Source organism: Hyla sarda, chromosome 3 (assembly GCF_029499605.1).
Source record: "Hyla sarda isolate aHylSar1 chromosome 3, aHylSar1.hap1, whole genome shotgun sequence".
In the NCBI taxonomy this organism is placed as follows: domain Eukaryota; kingdom Metazoa; phylum Chordata; class Amphibia; order Anura; family Hylidae; genus Hyla; species Hyla sarda.
In genome coordinates this window covers 402,890,322-402,917,517 of record NC_079191.1, presented here as the reverse complement: position 1 = coordinate 402,917,517, position 27,196 = coordinate 402,890,322, and the positions used below count along the sequence as shown (strand labels likewise).

Genomic DNA, 27,196 nt, shown 5'->3' with positions numbered 1-27,196 from the left:
GATACATCCACATTGTAGTGTGTAAATATGTAGAGCAGTGTTTCCCAACCAGGGTGCCTCCAGCTGTTGCAAAACTACAACTCCCAGCAATGCCCGGACAGCCGCTGGCTGTCCGGGCATGCTGGTAGTTGTAGTTTTGCAACAGCTGGAGGCACCCTGGTTGGCAAACAATGACTTAGAGGAATCTAGCTCCGGGTTAATGTTATTTGGTTATTGTTATAGGGCAAATTTAAAAGTCTGCAGCTGAGTTTAGTTTCTTAAAGAGACACTAAAGTTGGAAGAGCAGCAACAATGAAAATATGCTGCTCTTGCATGAAGGGGTACTCAGTTTTGGCCATCCTTAACTTTTCAGTAGTGTCCCCTGAGAATAAGATGATCACAAAGTGTAATCCGGCTAGAATTCCAAGTGATCAGCGGTTATCTGTGTGGGAAAATATGTCAGTGTTCATATTTCCTACAGCACTCCCGCAGGTGGAATGAGGCATTACACAATGTAAAGTCAGATCGATGGGAGATTAATATATATATAGATATATATATCTATATCTATAAAGCAGAGCAGCAGGAGCATCTTTCCACTATGGCCAAATGAGGATCCCGAACAAATGACCACTCCCCCTCTATTTCTAAACCTGAGAACCCCTTTGAAGTGTACCTGTCATTTGCGGAAAAAAATTTAAATAATGAAGTTAATAACATATATTTGTAATATAAATTGGTTAAAAAATGAGCGCCCTGGCTGACACAGCAGGCAACAAGCCAGGAGCCTGCACAGAGCCCTGCTTGTCCTGCCCTCACTTCCTATATTTTGTCTCTGCACAGAGACACACAGGCAATAGCTGCAGGGACAGCATTTTTATTCCAAAAAATATAGACATTTTTTAACCAATGTATATTACAAATATACATATAATGTTATTATCTAAATTATATAAAAAGGTTTTTGCAGATGACAGGTACACTTTAATCTTCATCCGTCCCATATGATAACCAGAGGGATCCCCTCTGATACTATTGTGTTGGAAACAGGAAGTCTGGGAAAGTGGTGGGACTTAGGCTGGGTTCCCATTACGTTTCCCCCTATACGGGAGCGCATACGGTAGTGGAGAGCTAAAAACATGCGCTCCCGTATGCCTTTCTATGCGCTCCCGTATGTAATTCATTTCAATGAGCCGGCCAGAGGGAAACGTTCCGTCCGGTCGGCTCATATTTGCCCCGTATGCGCTTTTACAACCGGACCTAAAACCGTGGATGACTGCGGTTTTAGGTGCAGGGAAAAAGCGCATACGGGTCAAAAATGAGCCGACCGGACCGAACGTTTCACTGCGGTCGGCTCATTGAAATGAATTACATACGGGAGCGCATAGAAAGGCATACGGGAGCGCATGTTTTTAGCTCTCCCCTACCGTATGCGCTCCCGTATAGGGGGAAACGTAATGGGAACCCAGCCTTATGCTGCTGTGTCTGCAATGGTGACCAAGCAAGGTAAACCCCAACCTTACGGATAGGCCAGCCCTTCAGCGGATTCCCGATCAAACATAGAAAGTCAATTTGGTGAATGTTTCAGACTTTGGCAAAAATGTGCTAAATATATTTGTTTCCAAATTTAGTGTCCATTTAAGGTCTTAGTCAGTGAATTGGTACCTTATATATAACCAATCCATAGAAGAACTAGATGACTTGTCCCGGTACTTAGTTCTATAACAGAGATGGTAAAATTACTTTGGATTGTAATGGGGACCAATTATACAATTATAATACAAAAAAAAAAAATCACTAATTTCATTGGTCATACTTATGGGAATGTCAAGTTAGCTATAACTCTGTATGCCATTTAAAAACAGTACATGGCATTGAAAGATTAGATTTCTTTTTCTTATGTGACAGTAACAAATTCCATTTCCTTTATGAATTCTGCAGGATAAACAAGATATATGCACCATAAGATCAATCGTGGCCACTTAAAAAAATATAAGTTAATTTTACACGGTTATAAGCATGTGTAAAACATTGTCTATACTATACAATTTGTTATTAAAATAAAGAAAAATACAGCAGGTAAAAACATATATGTATATCTTATTGTTTTTTATAGGATGCCGTTTCAATAAGGCCACTGTTTGGTATAGTGAACAAAGTCCCATATGTTTGTGAAAATTCAGTAAAACTTTATCAGTGTCTACTCGCAAAAATAGGTTTAGAAACTGAAGCCTTTATATGAACATTTACAAGTCAGAATAATGTGTCTTCTCTTCAGGTAGTCTGGTCCAGTGCTCTGAGGAGGTCCCTGCCTTGCAGGAGGTTGGAGTTGCCCAGTACTGGCACATTGACCTCACAGTCGTATCTGGTCAGTTCTGGCAACAGGTAAGGCTCGTAGGATGGCCCGATGAGACGGTTGGTCAGAGCTGTAATAGGAGACATGGACAGAAATGGTTTACTCCGTTTCAGGAATCTATAATGAAATTTTATTTAGACACGTCAAAAAGTTTCCATAGGCCCTTAATACTAATTATAGCCAAAGTAAATACTGATAGGAGGGTTTACTATTCAGTTAAAATTATTGATGGGGTCCACCAGGCCATTTCTATGGTGGGCCTTCAGTATCCAATTCTTTTGGGGTCTAACTTTCTTAATGTAGGGCTAATACACTGGTTAGGGATCACTGCTGTAAAGGTTCAACACAGTGGCCAGACTGTGTTATATACCATCTAACTATCCATCCATCATATTTATACACGTCTATCTATATACACAATTTAATAACTAGCATCTCCCCTTACATATATAACATAAAACCAAGTTATCTGTCGTTGATTTGCACTGCCTGAACAAAAATCCTGCTCAATGATCAGCTGAGGAGGCTGCACAATGAGCAGCAGAGAGAGAGGACAGTTATATTTATAGCAGCCCAGGCCTCCCCTTACCCTCAAGCCCAGGCCTCCCCTTACCCTCAAAGCCCAGGCCTCCCCTTACCCTCAAAGCCCAGGCCTCCCCTTACTCTCAAAGCCCAGGCCTCCCCTTACTCTCAAAGCCCAGGCCTCCCCTTACTCTCAAAGCCCAGGCCTCCCCTTACTCTCAAGCCCAGGCCTCCCCTTACTCTCAAAGCCCAGGCCTCCCCTTACTCTCAAAGCCCAGGCCTCCCCTTACTCTCAAAGCCCAGGCCTCCCCTTACTCTCAAAGCCCAGGCCTCCCCTTACTCTCAAAGCCCAGGCCTCCCCTTACTCTCAAAGCCCAGGCCTCCCCTTACTCTCAAAGCCCAGGCCTCCCCTTACTCTCAAAGCCCAGGCCTCCCCTTACTCTCAAGCCCAGGCCTCCCCTTACTCTCAAGCCCAGGCCTCCCCTTACTCTCAAGCCCAGGCCTCCCCTTACTCTCAAGCCCAGGCCTCCCCTTACTCTCAAGCCCAGGCCTCCCCTTACTCTCAAAGCCCAGGCCTCCCCTTACTCTCAAAGCCCAGGCCTCCCCTTACTCTCAGCCCTCCTGGCTATACACAGCATTCATTGCAACAGGGAGCAGCTGCTTCTGGAAGGGAGGATGGGACTGCAGCCTCTGGGGCCACAAGTAGGTAGAATTTCCTGCCACAATACATGAAAAACATTTATAAAAGATTGCATGAGGAGCATTTGGGGAAAAAGTTAAATAAAAGTTAACATACACATGAGTAACATACACATGAGGAAATGAAGTATCCAGAATTTACCATTAGGTTTTTGGGACTGTGGCATGTGGTATTCATGGTAATTACAGCTGAAGAAAGTACCCGGGTAAGGGGTTTTCCTTTCGTCTCTTGAATTGGATGCACAATGTTGTTGTGACTGTGACTGCTGAGCCATTTGATGAGAGCTTACTCCCCTGTGCCTATTACAGATGTAGTCATCTAGAATCAGAAAAGAAGGGTGCATAATAAATACCAGACACAGTAAATAATGCAGCACAACAGGGTAAGGCATTCCAGTTATATACATATATTGTCTAGGGTGGAACACAACAGGGCAAAGCCTACTAAGGGCCCATGCACACTACCCAAATTCCAATGCAGAAGCCTCCCATTGGATTCTGATGCACTGTGCACACTGCTGAATTTCTGTGGTGAAAATTCAAATTACGGCCTCCGCCGAAGGAACAAGCATGTTCATTCTTCTGGTGAAATCCCGTGTGGAACTGCACTGCTGTCAATAGAAGTGGCGCATTTCTTCGCAGTCACATCACCAATCCATTACAGCTGAACCTGCTGCACACCGAAATATGCGCCCAGATAAATTGTAGTCAGATATTCCTAGTGTGCATGGGCCTTCTGTATATGAATACACTGTCCAGGCTGGCACACAACAGGGCAAGGTATACCAGTTATATACAATACCACTGTCTATCCTGGAGCACACCAAGGGCCAGCAATACCAGGTATATCCATTTTCTGTCCAGACTGAAGCAGAACAAGACCAGTCATACCAGGCATATACATCTATCCAGACAGCAGGGAAAGATTTGGTATATACATTGATTTTCTAGCCTGGAGCACAACAGGGCCAAGAATGCCAGGTATATGCATTTACTATTGTGGTATCCCGGTACCGTATTGCATACCGTACCTAGTGTAGTGGTCCCCAAAGTCAGAGTTACTATGCTCAGGTAGTGTCCCCCAGGTGGAACAGCCCCTAGTCACCTCCTTCTACTCTAATTCTATAGTGTTTATATGTGTGTATATTTAATAATGTGTGTATTTAAGATAATGTATAGAGTACTACCTTGTTAGCGTCGCAGGACCTTCGGTCATGTGACTATGTTAAATCCTCTATGGTATGTTGGAGGACATTTGGAGGTCCTGGGTCACATGCTACCCATAACCCTTTGTAATGGTGATTGACAGATGTATTGGACCAATTAGCTTTAGTCCAGCCCCTGTCCATATAAGGGAGCTGTAGCCAATTATCGCTCTCTTGGGTTGCTGCTCTCGTGGATGCCGGACTAGCAGTATGGATCTGCGCAACTTTCAAAGACACGCTAGGCCAGAAAACCTACCGGCCTCAGCTGAACTAAACAGTGAGTTCTAAACTAATCCCAGCTAAAGCTAGCGTGACTACTGGACCGTAACTAAATCCCCTAAATCCAGTGGAACAGCACATATCATCTTAAAGACTCTAAATTGCTTAAGGTCCCAACCTTTGTCAATCTCCAAGAAAATTTGCATGTATAGAGACTGTTCCGGTTATGAAGCTTGCATAAAATCTTCAGTAAAGTTCCAACTGTTTTCAGCAAACTCTCCGGTTGTGGACATTCCATTATTCTCTACCTCCCTATCGCTCTTGAGAAGAGTGGCGGTAGGACAAGCATTACAGAGGAGCCCTCACCCTGGCGTCACGAATAGCAAGGGTTAACCAGACACCCTTTAGTCACCACACAGCTACACCCCATATACCCTACTCCCCAAGGCTATCACACTATCCAGACCACAACAAGGCAAGGTGTACTAGGTATTGTCAACCATAGTTACCATCATTGAGACATTTAAGCCACACCCCTGAAACCACCAAATAACTTTTGCTTGTGGTTTACAGGACCCACACCGCTTTGCAGGCCCGATCCTGGCAAAATCAGGACTGTTCTAATTTCCACCATGGAATACAGCATGTTATTATAGGGTACACAGAACATCTGTCTTCAGATATACACTATTTTGTGGAGATTGCCCGCTTACCGGTTAGAACACTTGTACTTAGTGATTTCTTTTCTGACACAAGTGGGCACATGTCTGGTTTGAGAGATTTCATACGTTTCCACATTAATGAAGATATCGTGTTATCTGACAACTCCCCCTAAAAAAAGAGACACAATGTGAGATATAAACAACGAAGCACATGAGGAGACCAACAATACAGTGACAGGTAATACACTGGTCATCACGCCTTATTGACAAGAGGAATGGTAGTGCCCTGTTGTCAATTAATTCATGCATTTCCAGAAGTAATCAGCACCAAGCAGAGATGTAATACAATTTTCTAGAGCATAGTCATTTTCTAAGGAATATGAGTATTTACAGTGCAGACGAGTCAGAATACAATAATCCCCTTTAACGCATTTCAAGATATTTAGCAGCTAGTATGAAAGTTAAAAGGGGTTGTCCAAATAAAATGGCCCTGGTCAGCTGGTCCGTGTGGTACCTTATTTCCATTGCTGCAGGAAGCATGTATTACATCACTACGAAGCGCACCAGGGGACATAGACTATATACCATCAGTGCCGCCCCTCACCCTAAAGGTGTCAGCAAACCCTGTCCTGCAACCATGTCCTCCTTCCACTCTGCACATTATAAAGGAAAGGGCTCCATAAAGGCTGCATTGTCTGCCAATCAGTGCTGATCCCACTAGAATAGAGATGCTCTAATAGCTCTCATCTCTGCTCATACAGTAAGGTGCCAAGTGTGGACCACCTTTCTATGATTTACAATCCCACCACCTGGACTTAAAAAGTGCCAAGGTATGTGTAAAAGTAAGCATTTTAGGTTGTGCTGTCATGGATAGGGCTTAAAATGTTTTGGGGGATTTGGGGATGCTCTCAGGGATGGGGCAAGTCTGGTTCTCCTGAGCAGGACATGGTATGGCCATAATGGTGTCCATATATTTTGCAACCTTACTTTACCATAAATATTATGACTGACGGACTATACACTGTAGGATAGCTAAAGAACTGCTTTAGGGGTACTGCATTACTTTGCTTTGTCCACTGCTTCATAAATTGTATCTTACCACATTAAACTGTGGAAATCCCTGATCTCCATAGTCAAGCTGGCGCTTCCTCTTCATGCTGTGACAGAACGGGATTTCATTGGGGTGTAAGTCTTTGCCCCGCTGTCCAAAACTCTCAAGTGATCTGCAAACAAGATTTACAGATGTATTTATTTAGCATGTTACATTGATAGGTTGTGTTTATTGTCTAACCTTATAAGTACTCATTCTGTTATAAATTATACATAAACATCACAAATTATATCTTCTGATAAAATAGGATGAGGATTTTTACCAGTAAAATACCCAAGGCCTTAAAGGGGCTGTCTGAAATTAGCAAACAAGGTCTATTGTTTCCAGAAACAACATCATTCCTGTCCATGCGCTGTATCCAGGATTGCAGGCATTGAGGCTCAGCTGTAGAACAATTTATAGGCCGTGGATAGACGTGAAAAAAGGAGACCCTGTTTTCTAACATCAGACAGCCCCTTTAAGTTTAAGGATTCTAAAAAGCTATTTTTTTATTTACTCTTTCTTATTTATTTTTCTGAGAAGACTTGATAACAGCCTGGGGTGGGGTCGGGTGGGGTAGGGTGTTAAACTCTAGCTTTTGGACCCCATTACAAAATCTGCAACAAGGCCCCATCTGTCATTTTTTGTACTTGTCTCTTGTGGGGAAGGTGTATATTGGGCCCCCCTTAGGCTGTAGGGCCCCAGTGTGACTGCTACCTCTGTATATCCTATGGTTATGCCCCTATTGACAGGTAATATGCCACCTCTCTAGCTCCCACCGGTGTTGCTGCCAGACCTTTCCAGACTTAGTAAGCCTCTCTGTCACTACAAATACAGGTATTTTCATAGATAGATAGATAGACAACAGACAGACAGATCTATCTTTTTTACTCTCACCTTTGTTTATATAGTGGCATGCTGTGTAAATGCATAGGGCGTCCTGAAGCTGAATTGGTTTGAGCTTCGTTGTACTGATCCATCAATCTCCATTTTGCATGCATATAACTGACTGGTGGATCTGGAGGCCATTGGACGTTCGACCGCCCACCCATTGAGGACAATGGTGGACTAGCACCGGTTTGATATGCTGATAATGGTGGGGATTTTCTCTCACCATTATACAGCCCATTGGGCAGAGCATCCTGGCTAGGATTACCCCCTTTAGCTGCCATAGGCTGACAAAAGTTCTGATGAAGAAACTGGTTCTGGGGAGGAGGTGCACCAGACTGGAATAGTGTATTCAGGCTACTCAGATTCTGCTGGGAGGGTTGTGCGCTGTCACTGAGTGGACACTCATCTTGACATATTGGATTCAATTGGAAATCTTCACCATCCATTGGAATGTATGGAGCGAGGGTTTCAAGATCCAATTCATTGAAGTCATTCTATTGAAAAGAAAAGATTGAAGAACAATATATGCATATTTCACCTTTATGTTTTATCTTCTAGAAATGGAGTTAGAAATGGAGAGTGTTTATTATGTAAGATTAACTTTGACCCTTGTTTGACAGATCCCAGCTGTATTACAGAGCTGTGGAGCCAGGAGGCCTGCAGGACTGGGGGTGCCAGTTGAAGTTACTAGCTTTACCCCTTTTAGCTATGCCACAGCAACCTTTACTGACACCCACAACTAACTACATCTTAATATTGCACATTCTTGTGACATAATGAGCAGAAAATGAGCACAAGGACTTTGCCAATTGGTTTTCTTCCAAGTACGGGCACCGAACCATTCAGTATTGCTAGAAGCAAAAAATTCCTGGATATAATCAACATACCTGGGTAGTACTGCATTTATTCTTCGCTTCTGTATCCATAGCAAACAACTTTTCAATCAGCTCAATCTTGAGATCCTCTTCTAAAGAAGTGTAATATTCTCCTGGAGGGCTTGGCTATAATAAGAAAAAATTATTAATTAATGTATATCAGGGGTGTCATGGTGCCAGGAGGTGCGGTCAAAAAGAGGCCCCCTTCAGTAACTTCTGCAGCCATTGGCAACATCTCTGTGAAGCATGTGAGGCATAGGGATGTGGGCACTGCGGAGGAGTCACATGAGAGACGAACTGTATTATCCACATGTCACCGTCATGTCGCCCCCAAGCCAGTCCATTTGCACCTGCAGCCATGTTTGTTTGATCATTGGCCTACTCCCCCATATACAACATAAATGGACACTGATGACATTACTCCTATAGGTCTCACTACGGGTATGTTTACACTGCGAAATCTGCAGAAGAATTCTGCACGGACATGGATTTAAATTTGATTCTGCTGGACTGTGCACACTGCAGAATTTCTGCTGCAGAAATTCTGATTCCGGCATCTGCAGAAAGAATAGGCATGTCTATTAATTCTGGAGTTTCTGCTCAGAAATGCATTGCCATCTATGAGATGACACATTTCCGAGCAGTCCTAGCGCCCGTTGGATTATTAAATGTGCAAAATATCCACACGTGCATTGCGTGTGGACATTCCGCAAGTTTTCCTGCCATTTGATCCCAGCATAAGGGTCTATTTAGATCGGCATTCTATTCCCCGGTACAAGCACCATTTGGCTACATACAAGCCAGTCGTTTCAATTGGCACTGTAAGAACAATTTGCATGGGGCAGTTGTTGTTCGCATTAAAGGCTGAAGTGTCAAGAAAAGTCAAATTGGCCAATATGTAAGGAGGGTTACTTGGGGCGTAAAGAAAGTACATCTGTAAAAAATCTATTCCCTAGAAATCCCAGTGGAGAGTGGATTTACTGAAAGGGATCTCTAATGGCGCAGATAAGATCCAACAAATACAATCTTTACAAGCTAAAAGTTTTGCTCATCCGTCATCGTCTGCACATCTGAAAGCTAAAAGATTAGGAGACAGGAAACATTTAAAAAATTGCATAAAGCCAAAAACCTATAAATATAGAAAAGACAGGTCAATTTAAAATTCTATTATTTGGTAAACATTCATCCTAACTCAGATGTGGACGAATTAACTCAATTACAGATTATAAATGATGCCGATATGGGGCTCGCCCTTCACTCTCTTAACACTGCTAAAGGGATAAAACAGATTTATAAGGAGTTTGTAAAGCGACTCTCGAAAGTCATTTTTTTTTTTTTTATCAATCTCTCTATAACCACAAATGAGTTAAAATTAAAAAACTATTGCTGTCGCTTGGAGGGTTCATTTGAATGGCAGAATTGGCTCCCAGTATATGCCCCTTCTCCATTGACCCTACGTTACAACCTTTGTTACACTTCAGAGCTGCATTCACAGTTCTGCTGGTTATACTTGGAAATTGGACACCAAGATTGGTATTGGACACAGCCCCTAACAGTTTAGTTAAAGGGGTATTCCACCCCTAGACATCTTATCCGACATCTTATCCCCTATGCAAAGAATAGGGGATAAGATGTCTGATCGTGGGAGTCCCGCTGCTGGGGAGCCCTGCGATCTCGACTGCTGCACCCGGCGTTCGTTTAGAGCGTCGGGTGCAGTGCTGGACGCCATGACGTCACGGCCACGTCATGCTCGTAACGTCATGGCCATGCCCTCTCAATGCAAGTCTATGGGAGGGGGCGTGACGGCCGTCACATCCCCTCCGATAGACTTGCATTGAGGGGGCATGACCATGACATCATTAGCCTTCGCCCCGAATCTCCAGTCATCCAGCAGGGTGCCGCAGCTGGGGATCCCTGTGATCTCAGCTGCGGAACCCCAGACATCCGGTGCCGGATGACTGGAGATTCGGGGCGAAGGCTAGTGATGTCATGGCCATGCCCCCTCAATGCAAGTCTATGGAAGGGGGTGTGACGGCCGTGGGTGTGACGGGACCCCCACAATCAGACATCTTATCCCATATCCTTTGGATATGCCCTATCCTGACCTGTCTGTTTTTGTAAACACTTGCATTCCCCATTATTAACAATTTTGATACATCTTTCTTTATAGCTTTGTGTTGTGCCCTCTGTTATTCTTACTAGAAATGTATAATTAAATAGCCAACTGGGTGTTACCAGTTTGAGGCGTGCCCCTACACAGTCAGAGCATCCAATCAAAGCTGACCGTGCCAGACAGTGCAGGGACACGCCTCAAACTGGTAACACCCAGTTGGCCATTTAATTATACATTTCTAGTAAGAATAACAGAGGAACAGCACAGCACAGAGCTATAAGAAAAGATGTTCCAGAATTGATATTTCATGGGAAATACAAACATTTAGTTAATATTTAGAAGGGGCCACAGGTTGATTACAATTCCAAAAATGCAAATAACCAAGCTATCGCAAAAAGCAGAAAAAAACAGGCACTGCAGGCCAATAGGAAAAACTAGCAAACTAGTTGCTCTGTAACTTTTCATAGAAAGTATGGTCAGTGGCTAACTTCACCGTATCGGGCGGTGCTCAGTGTCATGCGAAGAAAAAAATCCAGAATATATACCAGTAGGACAAAGAAGACACGGCAACTAACCAATCCTTTTTAACGGCGTGAGTCCAGGCTGTTTTATTGTGGAAACTCACAGAAAGACATCACTTTCACCAGACAATGGAACGCTGACCAAGGTGCAGGGGGGAGGGTGGACAGGTGCAGGGAACAAGCTGGGCTACGTCCGTTTCACGTCACATGACGCTTCTTCCGGCCTCCGGAAGGCCGGAAGAAGAGTCATGTGACGTGAAACGGACGTAGCCCAGCTAGTTCCCTGCACCTGTCCACCCTCCCCCCTGCACCTTGGTCAGCGTTCCATTGTCTGGTGAATGTGATGTCTCTATGTGAGTTTCCACAATAAAACAGCCTGGACTCCAGCCGTTAAAAAGGATTGGTGAGTTGCCGTGTCTTCTTTGTCCTACTGGTATATATTCCAAATAACCAAGCTCCTTAGAGACCCTGAGCCACCGGGAATGCTGGGAGTTTTCTGCTCTAAAACCTGCAGAACTGTAGGTTATGAAATATATTTGCAAAGATACTCAAGTGTTTTATGTAGAATACATTTTTATGTAAATGGTACTCAAACGTCAACACATGCTTTAAACCGAATATAAATATTACCTACTGTTGAGGTCAAGTGTTGACCCATGGAACTTAGTGTAAAATTGGTTAATGGATGTGCATTTTTCTAAAACAAAATCATATTTAAAAGCTATGGCAAAATTTGTTTTGGCTGCCAGGTGTCCTATTTGATCAAGTTAAAAAGGTGGAAACTACGAGGAACATCAAGTCCGTGGCATTGTCATGGGTACATTTGCAAGGACGCCTTTCCTGCCAATTGTGATTTCAACCTGTTAACCTTGATCCGTTTAGTGAAATACGTAAGGACTTTGGAGTAAATCTTTGGAATCAGAAATGTGTTTTGGGCAACCTTCCCAGAATGTGTCATTAGTAAATTTTGATGTATGCTTCTCTGACAGTGTTTTGGAGACATCATAATAGACTGGTGACACAATGTCCGCCAGGTTTTCAGTGGGTAAATTGCTTAAGACATTCCAAATATATTTCAATCTACATACAAAATTAAAGGGATTGTTCACTTCAGGTAACACTTTTTTATGGTATCTAAGAATGATTCTTTTATGTTGACCTCACCAGGATTCGACTGGTCGACCAAAGTACCAGAAGATCCTCAAATGGGCCCAGGCTCCGACACAAAAATAGAAGTCAACCCTATTTGGAGCCAGTCAAAAATGCTTCTTATGCACTGATTTACGCATAACTTTTTGTTTCTAGTGTGCCATGCATGATAATCACAATGCAATAACATGTGACATGTTCTGTATAGATGGAGAATTATGTTCTCTGGTGGCCCATGGAACCCCAGTCCGACAACAGACATTCTCACAAGCCCACTCAATGTTCATTACAGTGATCCCTCAACTTACAATGGCCTCAACATACAATAGTTTCAACATACAATGGTCTTTTCTGGACCATTGTAACTTGAAACCAGACTCAACATACATTGCTAATGGAATCTGCGAAACGTGTCAATGGCTGGAAGAACAGACCAATCAGAATGGGCATTCACTGGTAAAACCCCTGTATTCCTAAAGTGCCTGCACTGACTGGTGTCTGGTAGTGCGCCCTACAGTACAGGGAGGTATTACATGTTCTGTACTACTCTTTACCTGTATTACTGAAGTGTATGCACTGACTGGTGTCTGGTAGTGCCCCCTAGAGTACAGGGAGGTACTACATGTTCTGTACTACTCTTTACCTGTATTACTGAAGTGTATGCACTGACTGGTGTCTGGTAGCGCCCCCTACAGTACAGGGAGGTATTACATGTTCTGTACTACTCTTTACCTGTATTACTGAAGTGTATGCACTGACTGGTGTCTGGTAGCGCCCCCTACAGTACAGGGAGGTATTACATGTTCTGTACTCTTTACCTGTGCCAGGGTTAGCTGCTCCTTTGGGCATCAGGTGAGGGCAGCTCCATTTTCCTTTTTTTTTCTTTTTTAGGACATTATGTGTTCTGTACAGGACCCTGAAGAAGCTTCTGTCTTCTACATAGACAATTGTTTTCCGAAGAGGGTGCCTCTAGCTGTTGCAAAACTACAACTCCCAGAATGCCCGGACAGCCGAAGGCTGTCCGGGCATGCTGGGAGTTGTAGTTTTGCAACAGCTGGAGGCACCCTGGTTGGGAAACACTGAAATAGACAGTGATTTACAGCTCCCAGCAGATCTTTCTTACTTTTCTATGAGAATAATACAATACAGAAATTTAGGTGCACTACTGTGGTAGATGTATACAGTGACATTGGCTATCCCTCAACACTGATGTTAAAATTGAGACATTCGCCAGTGTATCCTTATATAAAGGACACACCAGAGCCCGCACACCAACGCCAAGGTTTCTCAGATGGCACGGGACCTAACGCTAACCTACCTGTGCGTATAAAGCAAAAACCAGGGGCCAGTGGGCAATTACAGCAGCACTAGGTCGACATGTAGCCTGCTCCCAGTTCCCTCCAGCGTGACTGGGCACACATACAATGGAAGGGGGGAGAGAGGCTACAAGCCCCACCCAAGTTGGCTGATATAGGTGCATGGCCTCACAGGTGCAACCCTAATGCTGCCTGGAAAATGTTCAAGACGCACAACTGCATTTGGGGTTGAGCACCTCCAGCCATTTGAGACCACGTTTTTTGTTGTTGTTTGTAAATTTATACGTGGAGGTGTGTAAACTCCATATGTTAATGCACCTTGAACATTTTCCAGGCAGCATTAGGGTTGCACCTGTGAGGCCATGCACCTATATCAGCCAACTTGGGTGGGGCTTGTGGCCTCTCTCCCCCTTCCATTGTATGTGTGCTTTGTCACGCTGGAGGGAACTGGGAGCAGGCTGCATGTCGACCTAGTGCTGCTGTAATTGCCCACTGGCCCCTGATTTTTGCTTTATACGCACAGGTAGGATTAGCGTAGGTCCCGCGCCATCTGAGAAACCTTGGCGTTGGTGTGCGGGCTCTGGTGTGTCCTTAATATAAGGATACACTGGCGAATGTCTCAATTTTAACATCAGTGTTGAGGGAAAGCCAATGTCATTGTATACTTCTACCACAGTAGTGCACCTAAATTTCTGTATTGTATTATTCTAATTGTTACACATCCACACCGTCTATCCAGGGTAGGATTCTATTGTGGCACTTGTAGTCCGCTGCAGGCATCCTCCATTGTATGAATTTTTATGCTGGGGATCGCCCCTAGCAACGGACTACAAGGGCAGGATCTGCTCCCCCAGTATATATGCACAACTGCATTTGGGGTTGAGCACCTACTGCCATTTGAGACCACGTTTTTTTTTTGTTGTTTAAAAATTTTTACTTTTCTATGTAAGGATCTGCTTTATCTATATTAGTTATCTACTTATTTTTCTTTAATCCTGACTTTTTCCTATTTTTGATGACATTTGGGGCTTCAGAACCAATTACCAGATTTCCATAGAGTTCTGGTCTCAACATACAATGGTTTCAACATACAACGGTCGAACCAATTAATATTGTAACTTGAGGGACCACTGTATTAGTAAATAATAAAAGTCCATATAAAATGGCTGTCATCCTAGGATTCCTTGTAGATCATCTCCATAATAACCCAAAAATTTTTTTATTAAAAATTAAAACGACCAAATTGGTCTTGAAAATGAAGACTCTCTCTCGTGAGAATCCTCATCCTACCACATATGCTTTGGTTATGCTTTTGTACTCTTCCTCCTCTTGAAGATAAGTACAGGAGAGGACTAGAATTTAATAGCTGCCATGTTTACCAGCCACGGAGCCATTCTTCTTTCCCAGGGTCACAGGTTCTCCCCAAAAATTAATAGATCATTCTCTTATCTCCTTCATTTGTGGTAGTCACCCAACATCTGCCACCCATTTAGGAGAACAGCTTAGGGCAAATACTTTCACAGCTATAAGAGCATATATTCAGGACCATCGCTTACCGTAGAACAACTACTGGCACTGCTAGTACTTGGAGTAGTACTTCCTGGAGCCACTTGAGGCACTGTGAAGGACGGAAGGTTAATAATCTCAGCTTGGGAATTGTGGCTCTTGACTTCCAGTGGCCATTTGCCTGTGCTAGCCTGGGGACCACTATTATAAGTTGATGGTTCCTCATAGGTTTGAGCACCTGTAAAAAACATAAAATACTAATAACACAATTGCAAATTTATTTATTCTGTTTAGAGATGAGCGAACTTACAGTAAATTCGATTCGTCACGAACTTCTCGGCTCGGCAGTTGATGACTTTTCCTGCATAAATTAGTTCAGCTTTCCGGTGCTCCGGTGGGCTGGAAAAGGTGGATACAGTCCTAGGAGACTCTTTCCTAGGACTGTATCCACCTTTTCCAGCCCACCGGAGCACCTGAAGGCTGAACTAATTTACGCAGGCAAAGTCATCAACTGCCGAGCCGAGAAGTTCGTGACGAATCGAATTTACTGTAAGTTGGCTCATCTCTAATTCTGTTCGTAAACAAAGTAAAGTGAGTTTTATTTTCTTCGTAATAATTGTAAATACAGAATGACTGTTTACCAGACACATTGAGTGCCTCTAAGTGTCCCGGTCATGACGACATTTGTGATTGATGGGGGTCTGAGTGTTTGGATCCCTACCGATCTCTAGATATAGCAGGGTGAAGCGCGATTCACTTTTTTGCTGGGATCTCCGCCCAGTTGCAGGAGATGGCCTATCGACTTCTAATAAAGCTGTTTCCTGCAACTGGATGGAGATTGTGGCCGGCCAGGCAGCGAAGCCCCTTTTCGCACACTTTACCCTGCTATATCTAGAGATTGGTAGGGGTCTGTCCCTTCGAGATGTGCAAAGATTTGTTTAATGGCAGACACTTTAAAGGGGTTATCCAGGAAAAAACTTTTTTTTTATATATATATATATATATATATATATATATATATATCAACTGGCTCCAGAAAGTTAAACAGATTTGTAAATTACTTCTATTAAAAAATCTTAATCCTTTCAGTACTTATGAGCTGCTGAAGTTAAGATTGTTCTTTTCTGTCTAAGTGCTCTCTGATGACACGCTACGGGGACCTCCCAGTTTAGAAGAGGTTTGCTATGGGGATTTGCTTCTAAACTGGGCGGTTCCCGAGACAAGTGTCATCAGAGAGCACTTAGACAGAAAAGAACAACTCAACTTCAGAAGCTCATAAGTACTGAAAGGATTAAGATTTTTTAATAGAAGTAACTTACAAATCTGTTTAACTTTCTGGAGCCAGTTGATATATAAAAAATAGTTTTTTTCCTGGATAACCCCTTTAAGGAACACTATGAATCAGGTAGTACCATTCAACAATGTGTGTTTACTAAGATAGACTACAACTTTGTGTTCCATTAAAAGAAAAATTTAAATTATTGCTTTGGAAATGTTAATTCATTAGATCTCAGCGATAAGAAATACAACAAAGAAGCAGTGTAATAGTGGCAACTAAGTCGGATGATTCTTAAAAAAAAAAAAAAGGACAGGGTTATATCCACTTACCAAAGTCCAAAGAGATAATCTCATCTCCCGGGGTGGGAGCGAGTTGTGCCAGCTCTTCTGGCTCTTCCTTCAGTTTGGCAAATAAGAAGTCACTCGTCTTATCAGAGACAGCATTGCTAAAGATGGAGTTCATGGTCATCTGATGTGGTTTGAACAGAGACTCTGTTTGGTCCATAGAGAATACAACATTGTTTTTCTCAATCTCACTGAAAAAAGGATCAAAAGGCAAATTAAACACAGGCTATAAATTTAATGTTCTTATGAATAATTTACTTACTGGAGAAAATCTCACCACAAATAATCATTTGACTAAAAATCTGTAATCCCACATTCACTAGATTAATTTCATCTGACGTGTGAGGATCAGGTTTTAACTTGAGGAATGCAAGTTTAAAGCGGTTGTACAAGATTAGAAAAAAATTGATGTTTTCCTCCAAAAACGGCACCGATGCTGTGTACAGGTTGTATGTTGTATTACAACTCAGCCCTATTCCGTTTGAAAAGAATCAGCTGTACATCATGCTCAGAACTCAAGTGTCTAAGAGGCGGTGCTAAGCCGCGGGATGCACAACTCCTCCCCCACCACTCCCTGGCTTGGCTGATTGACATGCAGGGCTCAATGATTGAGGGCAAGCGCTTTACATCAATCAAGGTAGGGAGAGGTGGGGGAGGAAGGAGGTGTGCAGCCTGCGACTCAGCGCCAGATCTTTGACACAAGATCTGTGAATGATCTAGAGGTGACCGACCTCCTGCCACTACACAGAGAACGGAGCCAACTGCATCTAGAAGATGCCTTAATGGAGGTCATACCGGCTCTTCATTTACTAAGTGTTGTATACCGGACCACCCATGATTGTACAAAAAGTTATAAAGTAAAGAATTTGCTAATCAGAGAATGACTAAACAGAAGTGACTGGATGAGTCATTGACCACGAGAACATTTTTTTTTGCATAAAATATATTCACTGATACCCCACCTTAAATGGGCACTGTCAGAAAACAAAAACGTTTTATATATTGTACATCTTGGAAAAACAATAACCTTTCTAATATACTTCATAAGAAAATGTTATTTCCTTTTTATAGAAATCATTGGCTTCTAAAATCATGGCTTTGTCCAAACAGAAGCACAGGCATGAACAAAGTCCAGTAAGTGAGGGTGGGCTAGTACTGTCCTCCTCTGTGCTCTCTCCTGTCTGATAGCACTCCTCTGTGCTCTCTCCTGTCTGATAGCACTCCTCTGTGCTCTCTCCTGTCTGATAGCACTCCTCTGTGCTCTCTCCTATCTAATAGCACTCCTCTGTGCTCTCTCCTATCTAATAGCACTCCTCTGTGCTCTCTCCTATCTAATAGCACTCCTCTGTGCTCTCTCCAGTCTGATAGGACTCCTCAGTGCTCTCTCCAGTCTGATAGGACTCCTCTGTGTCTGATAGGACAGGAGTTAGCACAGGGGAGTCCCATTAGACAGGAGAGAGCACAGAGGAGTCCTATCAGACCGGAGAGAGCACAGAGGAGTCCTACCAGACAGGAGAGAGCACAGAGGAGTCCTATCAGACAGGAGAGAGCACAGAGGAGTCCTATCAGACAGGAGAGAGCACAGAGGAGTCCTATCAGACAGGAGAGAGCACAGAGGAGTGCTATCAGACAGGAGAGAGCACAGAGGAGTGCTAGCCCACCCTCACTTACTGTACTTTGTCCATGCTTGTGCTTCAGCTTGGACAAAGCCATGATTTCTATTAAAAGGAAATAACATTTTCTTATGAAATTTACTAGAAAGGTTAATGTTTTGCCAAGATATACAACATATTAAAAGTTTTTGAATTTGACAGTGCCTATTTAAAGAGGTACTCAAGTATCAAAAAAAATTATCCTCTATCCGCAGGATAGGGAATAAGTGTGAGATCACAAGGGGTCCAACCACTGGATGGCGTACGGGAGATTGCCGGGGGTCCCAACCGCCGGACCCCCCACGATCTGACACTTTTACCCTATCCTGTGGATAAAACAAAAAACCATACTACTTCTGTATCCTTGAACTTTACGTGAATAATTGGGTGAGACCTAGTTTACCGAAAACAGAAAGGGATGGCAACACATTGTTCTTTCTGAAAACAATCCATTTTAGATACACAATATTATGGTAGTATGGTAGATCGTAGATCCATTACATCTTCATCTATGTAGTATAAGTGACGGAAATGACCACACATACTCCATAAGATGCTATACAGAAACAATATTCTTGATCTCCTCACCTCAGGACATAGTTGACGCACACAATGCACTGCGGCTGAGAGTTGCGTGTGTTGTAAATGACCGTGCCGTGACTCTCCGCCCAGACATAACCACCGTGCTTGGCAAGCATCCGATACTGACCGCTGACCACTTGACCTTTTGTGCACACTAGTAAATCAAATTAAGACATACAAAACAATTATATAAATTTTAGCAAATATAAAAGACTTTGTACAATATCTCATTAGACATAAATGCTTCTTTCCACTGTTATAAAACTTCCTCCTTCACTTGCTGCTCAATTCGTCTTCTCTGAAAATAAACTTAGCTTTGTCCTGTGTTGGAAAGACAAGCAGTACAAGTCTATGGAGAGGGAAGTAGGGAGCTTCATCCATCAGCTCTTAGAGAACTGCAAATTATAGATGAAGCTGCAGAGCAGAAATCTGCTGAAAAATATCATATACAAGTTACTTGAAAGGACAGGTACTGATAAACCTGATCCTATATATAACATACGTTTATAGAAATCTTCTACAAAATTTATTTGTTTTGTAATAATTTTTATTTTATCCATTTTACTGGAACTCTTTTTATAACGTACACTTTCCGCACACTACTGTCATGTCTGATCAACCTATTCATGTCTAGCTCCATAACCTGAAAATCACGTTATAAAGAAACAGCAGAAGACATTATGTGTAAAACCGCAAATTAAACCTTTGTCAGGAACGATTTACAACCATTTAGCAAAGTAAATGTTTAGCATTGCCCGTTCTATACCAATAATAAAAGATAAATTAAACACTGTCTCGTGTACTCCAGAAACACTATGTACTGAATTCTCTGCCAAATTAAGTACTTGGCTTCTCAATGATCTCAGCCCAATTAAGGATTTAGAGGCTCGAAATCTACACTTCAATAACACATCCCTGGGACTCTTCAGGACAATAACCTCACCTCAATGAAGAACATTACAACATTGTGCAAATGAAATGAAGAGTGATGACTCCGCTCTCCATTGACTGATCACCGTGCCAGCTCATACACACTCATTACTGATACTCTGTATAAATCGCATTTGTCAGGCCACACCCTTGAACGGGTCAATCTTGGGCTACCAGCTTCTACACTCAAGGCATAGTGTTTGCTATGTAAGATACCTTTTTGTTAGAAGGGTCCCCAACCAAAAATCTGGACACAGTGGACCAGATTTACTGAAAGTGGATACTTTTTGTAGGGTTTTTTGCCACTTTTTTTTTTTTTATACGCTTTCAGTATTTCCAAAATATTTATTAAAGCAGAGTCATACTGCACTCAGCCAATCACCGGCCGCAGTGAAGTCCCGACTCGGCCGGCGATAGGCTAAGCGGCAGTGTGACGTTTTCGGACCCGGCACCTGCAGGTGATTAGCTGAGTGCAGTATGACTCGCCGACCAACGGCAACCAGGAAGAGGATCGCGGTGGAGGCCGGAGCCGGCTACCGGAGGCACCGGGGGAGCGAAGGAAGGTATGTGCCTGTTTATTTTTTTACTGCCGGCAGTATGGACGATTCCGGAGTTCTCCTTTAAGTGCTGTTTCTCTTAAAGGAGTACTCCCACATATCCAAATGTACCTGCTGTCCTAAGGGTAGGGGATAAGTGTCAGATCGCAGGGGGTCCGACCAATATCCGAACAGTGCCCAGTCTCTCCTCCATAATGGGGCGTGTCGACCACCGCCTGAAGCAGTGGCAGACAAGCCCCCCTCAATGTATCTCTATGGGAGAACTGGAGCATTGCACTCGGGTATCTCCAGCTCTCCCATTGAGCTGCATGGAGGGGGGTCTGCTGCCCACAGCTTTGTGCAGTGGTTGGCACGACTCTTTCCATGCAGAGAGCCAGGGGTGCGGGGTGTGTCCACCACTGCCCAAAGCGGAGGCTAACATGGCCCCCCTTAATGCATCTCTATGGGAGAGCCGGGGGCACCGTGCGGAAGATAGCTGGGGGTCCCAGCGGTCAGACCCCCGTTGTGTGACACTTTTCTCCTATCCTTAGGCTAGGGGATACATTTTATATCCTGGAGTACTCCTTTAATTTTGCACTGAGACCAACCAAACTGGTTTGAAACCCTAAGGCTATGTGCACACTGCAGGATTTCTGCCATTCCGCTCAAACTCCACACAGAAAAGCAGATTGTGGATTTTCTGCTCTTTTTGCAGAATTTGGATGGCATTCCGGTGGATTTTCTGTGCACTCAAAACACAAAGTCTGCCAAAATTCAAAGTCAGGTTGACTGCTGCTGCAGAAATCAGCATGATTGACAGTAGTTCTAATATTTTTGCAGAATTTCCACCACCACTGTGTGAATGGGACAGCAGAATCCCATTGAATATAATGTGCAGTAAATTTTGCCTGAATTTCCGAAAGAATTATTCAGCAAAATGCAATGCGGAAATTCCATCTAGTTAATATAGCCTAAAAAGGGGATTGAGTACATGTTTTTGTTTGTGTCCCGAGATATTTACTACAGTTTTAGGCATAATTTGTAAAATTACGGCGCAACACAACCACTTGGTGTTTTTCACTTTTCTGAACAACTTTAAATCGGCATGTTTACCTATTATTGATGGGTTTGGCACAGAGTGGTGCACATTGGCAAAAGCAAGGACCACATGAAAAACCAGCGAAATACACTAAGCGGAAATCAGAAGAAAATAAATCGAGCAGATGAGAAACGAAAACCCTAAATGTGGTGTGATTTTCAAGACCACGTGTGGTGTCCCGGTACCGTATTGCATACCGTACCTTGGTAGAGGTCCCCAAAGTCAGAGTTCCTAGGAATGGTGGGGTCCCTCTTTTCTAGTTAGTCCCTCGTCACCCCTCAGTTAGCTAATATTCATATAAATATCAGTGTAAATATGTATATTTAAATGCCTACCTGTTAGCGTTGCAGGACCTTAGGTCATGTGACTCGGTATTCAGAACTCTGTGGTTTGTTGAAGGACCTTTGGTGGTTCTTATGTCAGGTGTTCACCCACAATGCAATGTAACGGTGAGTGACAGCTGTTATGGACGAATCCAAAACCGCTCAGTCCCTGCCCATATAAGGGTATAAGGGAGCTGCAGCCATTAATCTCTCTCTTGGGTTGCTGACATTGGATGAGGTAGGACCTCCGCAACTTACAAAGACAATTACTAGGCCTAAGCCTTGCAGCCTCGGCCTACACTAAAGACTGTGAGTTCTTACAATACCCCTCTAACTCCGCAAGATCACTGGACCTAAACCTACCCCTAAATCCAGCGGATCTATGCTACAAAATCCTCCTAAACTAAAGAGAACTTACAAGGTCCCAACCACCTGTCAATCGCTGCTTCAGCTGTATATAGACTCTGTTATCTGGACTGTTGTTACTGCTGCATGTTACAGAAAATCTTCAGTAAAGTTTCTACAAGTTTTCATCTAAGCACTGGTGGAGGACAATCTGTTATTCTGCACTCACCTATCGCTCTTGGGAAGGGTGGCGATAGGCCCAGCATTACCTCAGCATTTAAACCACACCCTGGCGTCACGAGTGACAAGGTTTAATAAACCCCCGATACCTGCTCAGCAACACCCCAGCTACCCTACACCCCCCGAGGCTTACCATACAAGCAATCTTTATAAATCTGTGCCAGCGTGTATTACTGTTGCGACTAACAGATATTGGTGCTAATCTATGGTGGATACTACTGGTTGAAATTTTCCTGCAGTGATTCCACAGGAAAGTTTAGATATTACACAATGCTATTTGAAATCAACAGGTTTTCCAAAAAGCATTAAATTGGTACTTTTTGGAAAACCTGGTGGCAGAAAATTAAACAGATTTGTAAATTGCTTCCATTTAAAAATCTTAATCCTTCCAGTACTTATCAGCTGTTGTATGTTCCAGAGGAAGTTCTTTTGAACTTTTTGAATTTCCTCTCTGTTTGAACACAGTGCTCTCTGCTGACACCTCTGTCCATTTTAGGAACTGTCCAGAGTAGAAGAAAATCCCCATAGCAAACCTATCCTGCTCTGAACAGTTCCTAAAATGGACAGAGGTGTCAGCAGAGAACACTGTGGTCTGACAGAAAGGAAATTCAAAAAGAAAAGAACTTCCTGTGGAGCATACAGAAGCTGATAGTACTGGAAGGATTAAGATTTTTTAATAAAAGTAATTTACAAATCTGTTTAACTTTCTGGCACCAGTGGATTAAAAAAAAAAAAAATGTCTACCAGGGGAGTACCAAATTGATAAGGCAGTGTTTTCCAAACAGGGTGACTCCAGCTGTTGCAAAACTACCACTCCCCGCATGCCCAGACAGCCAAAGGCTGTCTGGGCATGCTGGGAGTGGTAGTTTTGAAACAGCTGGAGACACCCTGGTTGGGAAACACTGGGCTAAGGAACTAAAACCTAATCTACCACGTTATACCATGTTCCTCACAGAATGTACCCAGATAAGTCATCACAGAACATCTTGCTTAATACTCACAGTTCTGGTGGCTTTTAGTCATACTTTCTGAATCCAAGGCATGATAAAATTCATAAGCCGAGCGCCCATGCAACTCCTCTGGATGGTATCCAACCAATTCAGTTATTCTTCAAATAGAGAACAAATAAAATAAAAAGTTTAGTATTCGGTTATGCGATATATATATATATATATATATATATATATATATATATATATATGCTGAAATAATAAATAAATCAGTATCAATCGTGAGAAATACACAGTATCTTCAGACAGGAGTGATGATATGTGGATAATGCTGTAGAATACTATGGTAAATGTACATTTGATTAATAAGTTAATATTTGACCTTATTTCTCCAAATTATCCCCAACATCCAGGAGAATTCAGTGCCTACGTATAATATGCCATCAAATATATCAATGGAATCCAGGAAGGAAAAGGAAATCCAGCTCCCCGAAAAATTAGAGAATGACGGTATAAAAACACAAAATTTTTTATTTCATCCTTTAAAAATCAATGAGATGGTGAGAATTAAAAGCATAGATGAAACGCTGACGCGTTTCAAACCATATGGTTCTTAGTCATGGCAAAGTGCCATGACTAAGAACCATATGGTTCGAAACGCGTCAGCGTTTCATCTATGCTTTTAATTCTCACCATCTCATTGATTTTTAAAGGATGAAATAAAAAATGTTTGTGTTTTTCTACAGTCATTCTATATTTTTGCGGGGGAGCTGGGTTTCCTTTTCCTTCCTGGATTCTCTTGCAACTGGCTACACGGCTTGACCTGCATCCGTGCTCCTCCACCAACTACCCTTCCAGTGGCTACTTCTACAGGGCAGTGAGCTGGTCTATTTTTAAATTTTTTTAAATTTTTTTTTAAATTTATTATTATTATATAATTTTATGTACTTTTTGTTACTGCAAATATATCAATGGTTACTATTGAACTGGTTCATTGTTACTGGATAGTGGTCTAAAGCAGTGGTCCCCAACCCCGTCCTCAAGGACCACTAACATTCTAGGGTTTCCAGTTACTAATTCTAATCCTGGACTGGTAATCGGCCCTAAATGGGTACTGTCAGATTCAAAAGCTTTTTATATGTTGTACATCTTGGCGAAACATTCCTCTTTCTAATATACTTCATAAAAAAATTTATTTTCTTTTATAAAAATCATGGCTAATATAAAACACCCCATACCATACAGATCACAATACTGTCCAGCTGCAGCATCATCTTTGTTGTAGATGAAGAACAGGCTGGGACAAAGCTCAGTAAGTGAGGGCGGGACTAGGACTTTTCTGTGCTTACTCCTGTCCTGTCAGACTGCAGCAGAGAGGAGGGGGTTACAGAGCAGCCTGCAGTGATTGGATGGAGAGACCCAGCACTCAGGGAGGAAGATGAGTCATGCAGGGCGAGGACATGTCCCCTCAAAAGCACAGAATGACAATGCAAGTGAGCAACAGATCGAAGGTATTTGTGAGAGAAATATAGGTGCATGACACAAAATTATATGACCTAGATTAGTTACTGAGTGACATTTTACATTTTTGTAAGATTTGACAGGTACGCTTTGAGGACTGGTTTGGGGACCTCTGGTTTAAAGAACACAATGGCTGCATGATCAGGGCAGATTTATAGCCTTCAGATGTCAATATAAATTCTTCCATTAATGACACCAAGTAGAAATTAAAATGCAAGGTCAAATCAGTGAAAAGTGAGATATGTCCTATGATCTTTTTGTGTCCAGGTGAGTGACAATGATAAGGGAGCAGCTACTTTATTCTGGAGGTTAGAAGTTATAAGAAATAAAAATAAATAAATGTATAATGTAAAACTAGGCGGAAATATGTGAATAAGAGCAATTTGTTGTGCTGTAAATACACCTAAACTTTACACAAAGATTAAAAGGAGAACTACAGTGAAAATAAGTAGCTGATCGTGGGAGTTCGACTGCTGGGATGTGACCCTGGTGCTCTTCGGTAAACGGCACATGCTCCATTGATTTCCATGGGAGCACCGATAATGCCTGAGTGCTGTGCTCGGGTCTTTTCGGCACTCCCATAGAAATGAATTGAGCGTGTGCTGCAGGCGGCATTGAGCGCAGGGGCCCATTCAGGAGATCGGGAGTGGGGTCCCAGCGGTCAGACCCCTCGTGACTATTTACTTATCCCCTATCCTGTGAATAGGGGATATGTTTATTTTTGATGGATATCTTCTTTAACCCTTTATTGTAGAAACGCATTGCATGACCTCCAAAATAGCAAAAATGCCCTTTATGGCATATAATTCTATCAGGTTATACTGTATATACAGGGTATGGGGTGTCAACTCTTTTCTTTATTCCCCTCTGAGTGGGATCTTTTTTCTCTTTTGGGATTCCTTTTATTATTTATTGCATGTACAAACACTTTTTTTTTTTTTTTTTTTTATATAATGTAAGAAAAATTAAGAAAAGCTCCATGTTCTCTGCATGTATACGCTCTCATAATAATGTAATGCTTGATTCATTGAAAGATCTTAAAGGGGCCTGGATGAATTTCTTGAGTGTAATAAGATTACAAGTTATGGGGACCAGATTACTACAGACGGTGCGTTGATCCAGGTAATTATTATAATGGCCGCATCCTTCTTCAGTCATCGTTTGTCGCCGTATATCTCCCTGGACAATCGGGAATGTGCAGCTGACAAATGATGGAAGCAGAGGGCCCAATTTAGCAGTCCATCCTGCATGGTGGTTGAGCTATGTGTAATATCCCAGTACAGGACATGGTCCTGCAGTACACTTAGGCCCTGTCAGGTTGAGTCCCTCAGTGACCTGAGGGCTCCCCTGCAGTGTCTCCCCTGCTGTTTATAGACTATCATTTGTTGTCATAGGATTACAGTGAGTACATTAATTTATAGTTCGTCTACAGGACCTGTGAGATGTCTGCAGGACCTGTGGAGTGTCACATGTTATGCTGTCACATGATGTTACGCAGAGAGCACCAGCTTAACCTATGACCCGCAGCTTGACCAATGGGCTTTAGTCCAGCCCCCCACTATATAAATTCTCTCTTTTCTTACTACCTGCTACTGAGCACAGCAATCACCAGAGATCTCAGTGCTAGTGATCAGCATCTGGAAGACCCCAAAGCTACAGTCATTCCAGTAAGTCAAAAGTCTTTGTCTGCTGTCACTTCCCATAGTCAAGTCCAGCTTATAGTCAAGCCTGAAGTCAAATCTCTAAAGTCTATTACAAGTCTAATCGGTCCCAGCAAGCTGAGAGGTCCTTCTGGGTTCCTGGCCAACTCTCTGGGAGTCTGGCCTAGCTGTGAAGAGAATACCATCTGTCTGAACTCCGTAAAGCCTCTGCTAAACCATAACTGGTTGTGGAATATCCTTTCACTAACTAGCCATGGGATAGCGGAGATACCGTTCGTGTGGTTCCGGTGACCAAAAACCACTCTGGCGTCACGTACACTAGGGGTTAACCACATCATGCCCAAGGGTTAATAACATCTGACCCCCACCACCTACACCGCTACACCCCATGGTCCCGCCATATACCGTGGGTCACCACACATGTAATAGGCTTCGTAAATAAGCGCTGATCCAAAAGAGGTGTCGGGGCTCCTGTATTCCTGTTATATACACGTCAATGATTAATAAAAAAAATAAAAAAAAAGTCCTGTGTACCTGTTTGCATACTGAAGCTTTTCTGCAACTACCGATACAGCAGCGCTCGATAAGAGACCCTGAGTTTTCTATTTTTTGTCATATTGTTCTATATTCT

At 42.8% G+C, this 27,196-nt stretch overlaps 1 protein-coding gene across 7 annotated transcripts in view; it reads right to left on the bottom strand.

Moving 5' to 3' along the window:
- Positions 1 to 1,403: 1,403 nt before the first annotated feature.
- The window catches only part of EPAS1 (endothelial PAS domain protein 1), a 161,598-nt gene continuing 135,805 nt past the window's right edge, over positions 1,404 to 27,196 (bottom strand). For all 7 annotated transcript variants that reach the window (XM_056568110.1, XM_056568112.1, XM_056568111.1 and 4 more), the window contains 10 exons: positions 23,435 to 23,541; positions 18,967 to 19,114; positions 16,712 to 16,917; positions 15,154 to 15,341; positions 8,511 to 8,624; positions 7,630 to 8,117; positions 6,742 to 6,865; positions 5,694 to 5,811; positions 3,699 to 3,875; positions 1,404 to 2,405 (listed from right to left, as the gene is read on the bottom strand). In XM_056568110.1, coding sequence (XP_056424085.1) covers positions 2,254 to 2,405; positions 3,699 to 3,875; positions 5,694 to 5,811; positions 6,742 to 6,865; positions 7,630 to 8,117; positions 8,511 to 8,624; positions 15,154 to 15,341; positions 16,712 to 16,917; positions 18,967 to 19,114; positions 23,435 to 23,541 — 1,822 coding nt within the window. In that variant the 3' untranslated portion in view covers positions 1,404 to 2,253. The remainder of the gene's footprint in view (positions 2,406 to 3,698; positions 3,876 to 5,693; positions 5,812 to 6,741; positions 6,866 to 7,629; positions 8,118 to 8,510; positions 8,625 to 15,153; positions 15,342 to 16,711; positions 16,918 to 18,966; positions 19,115 to 23,434; positions 23,542 to 27,196) is intronic.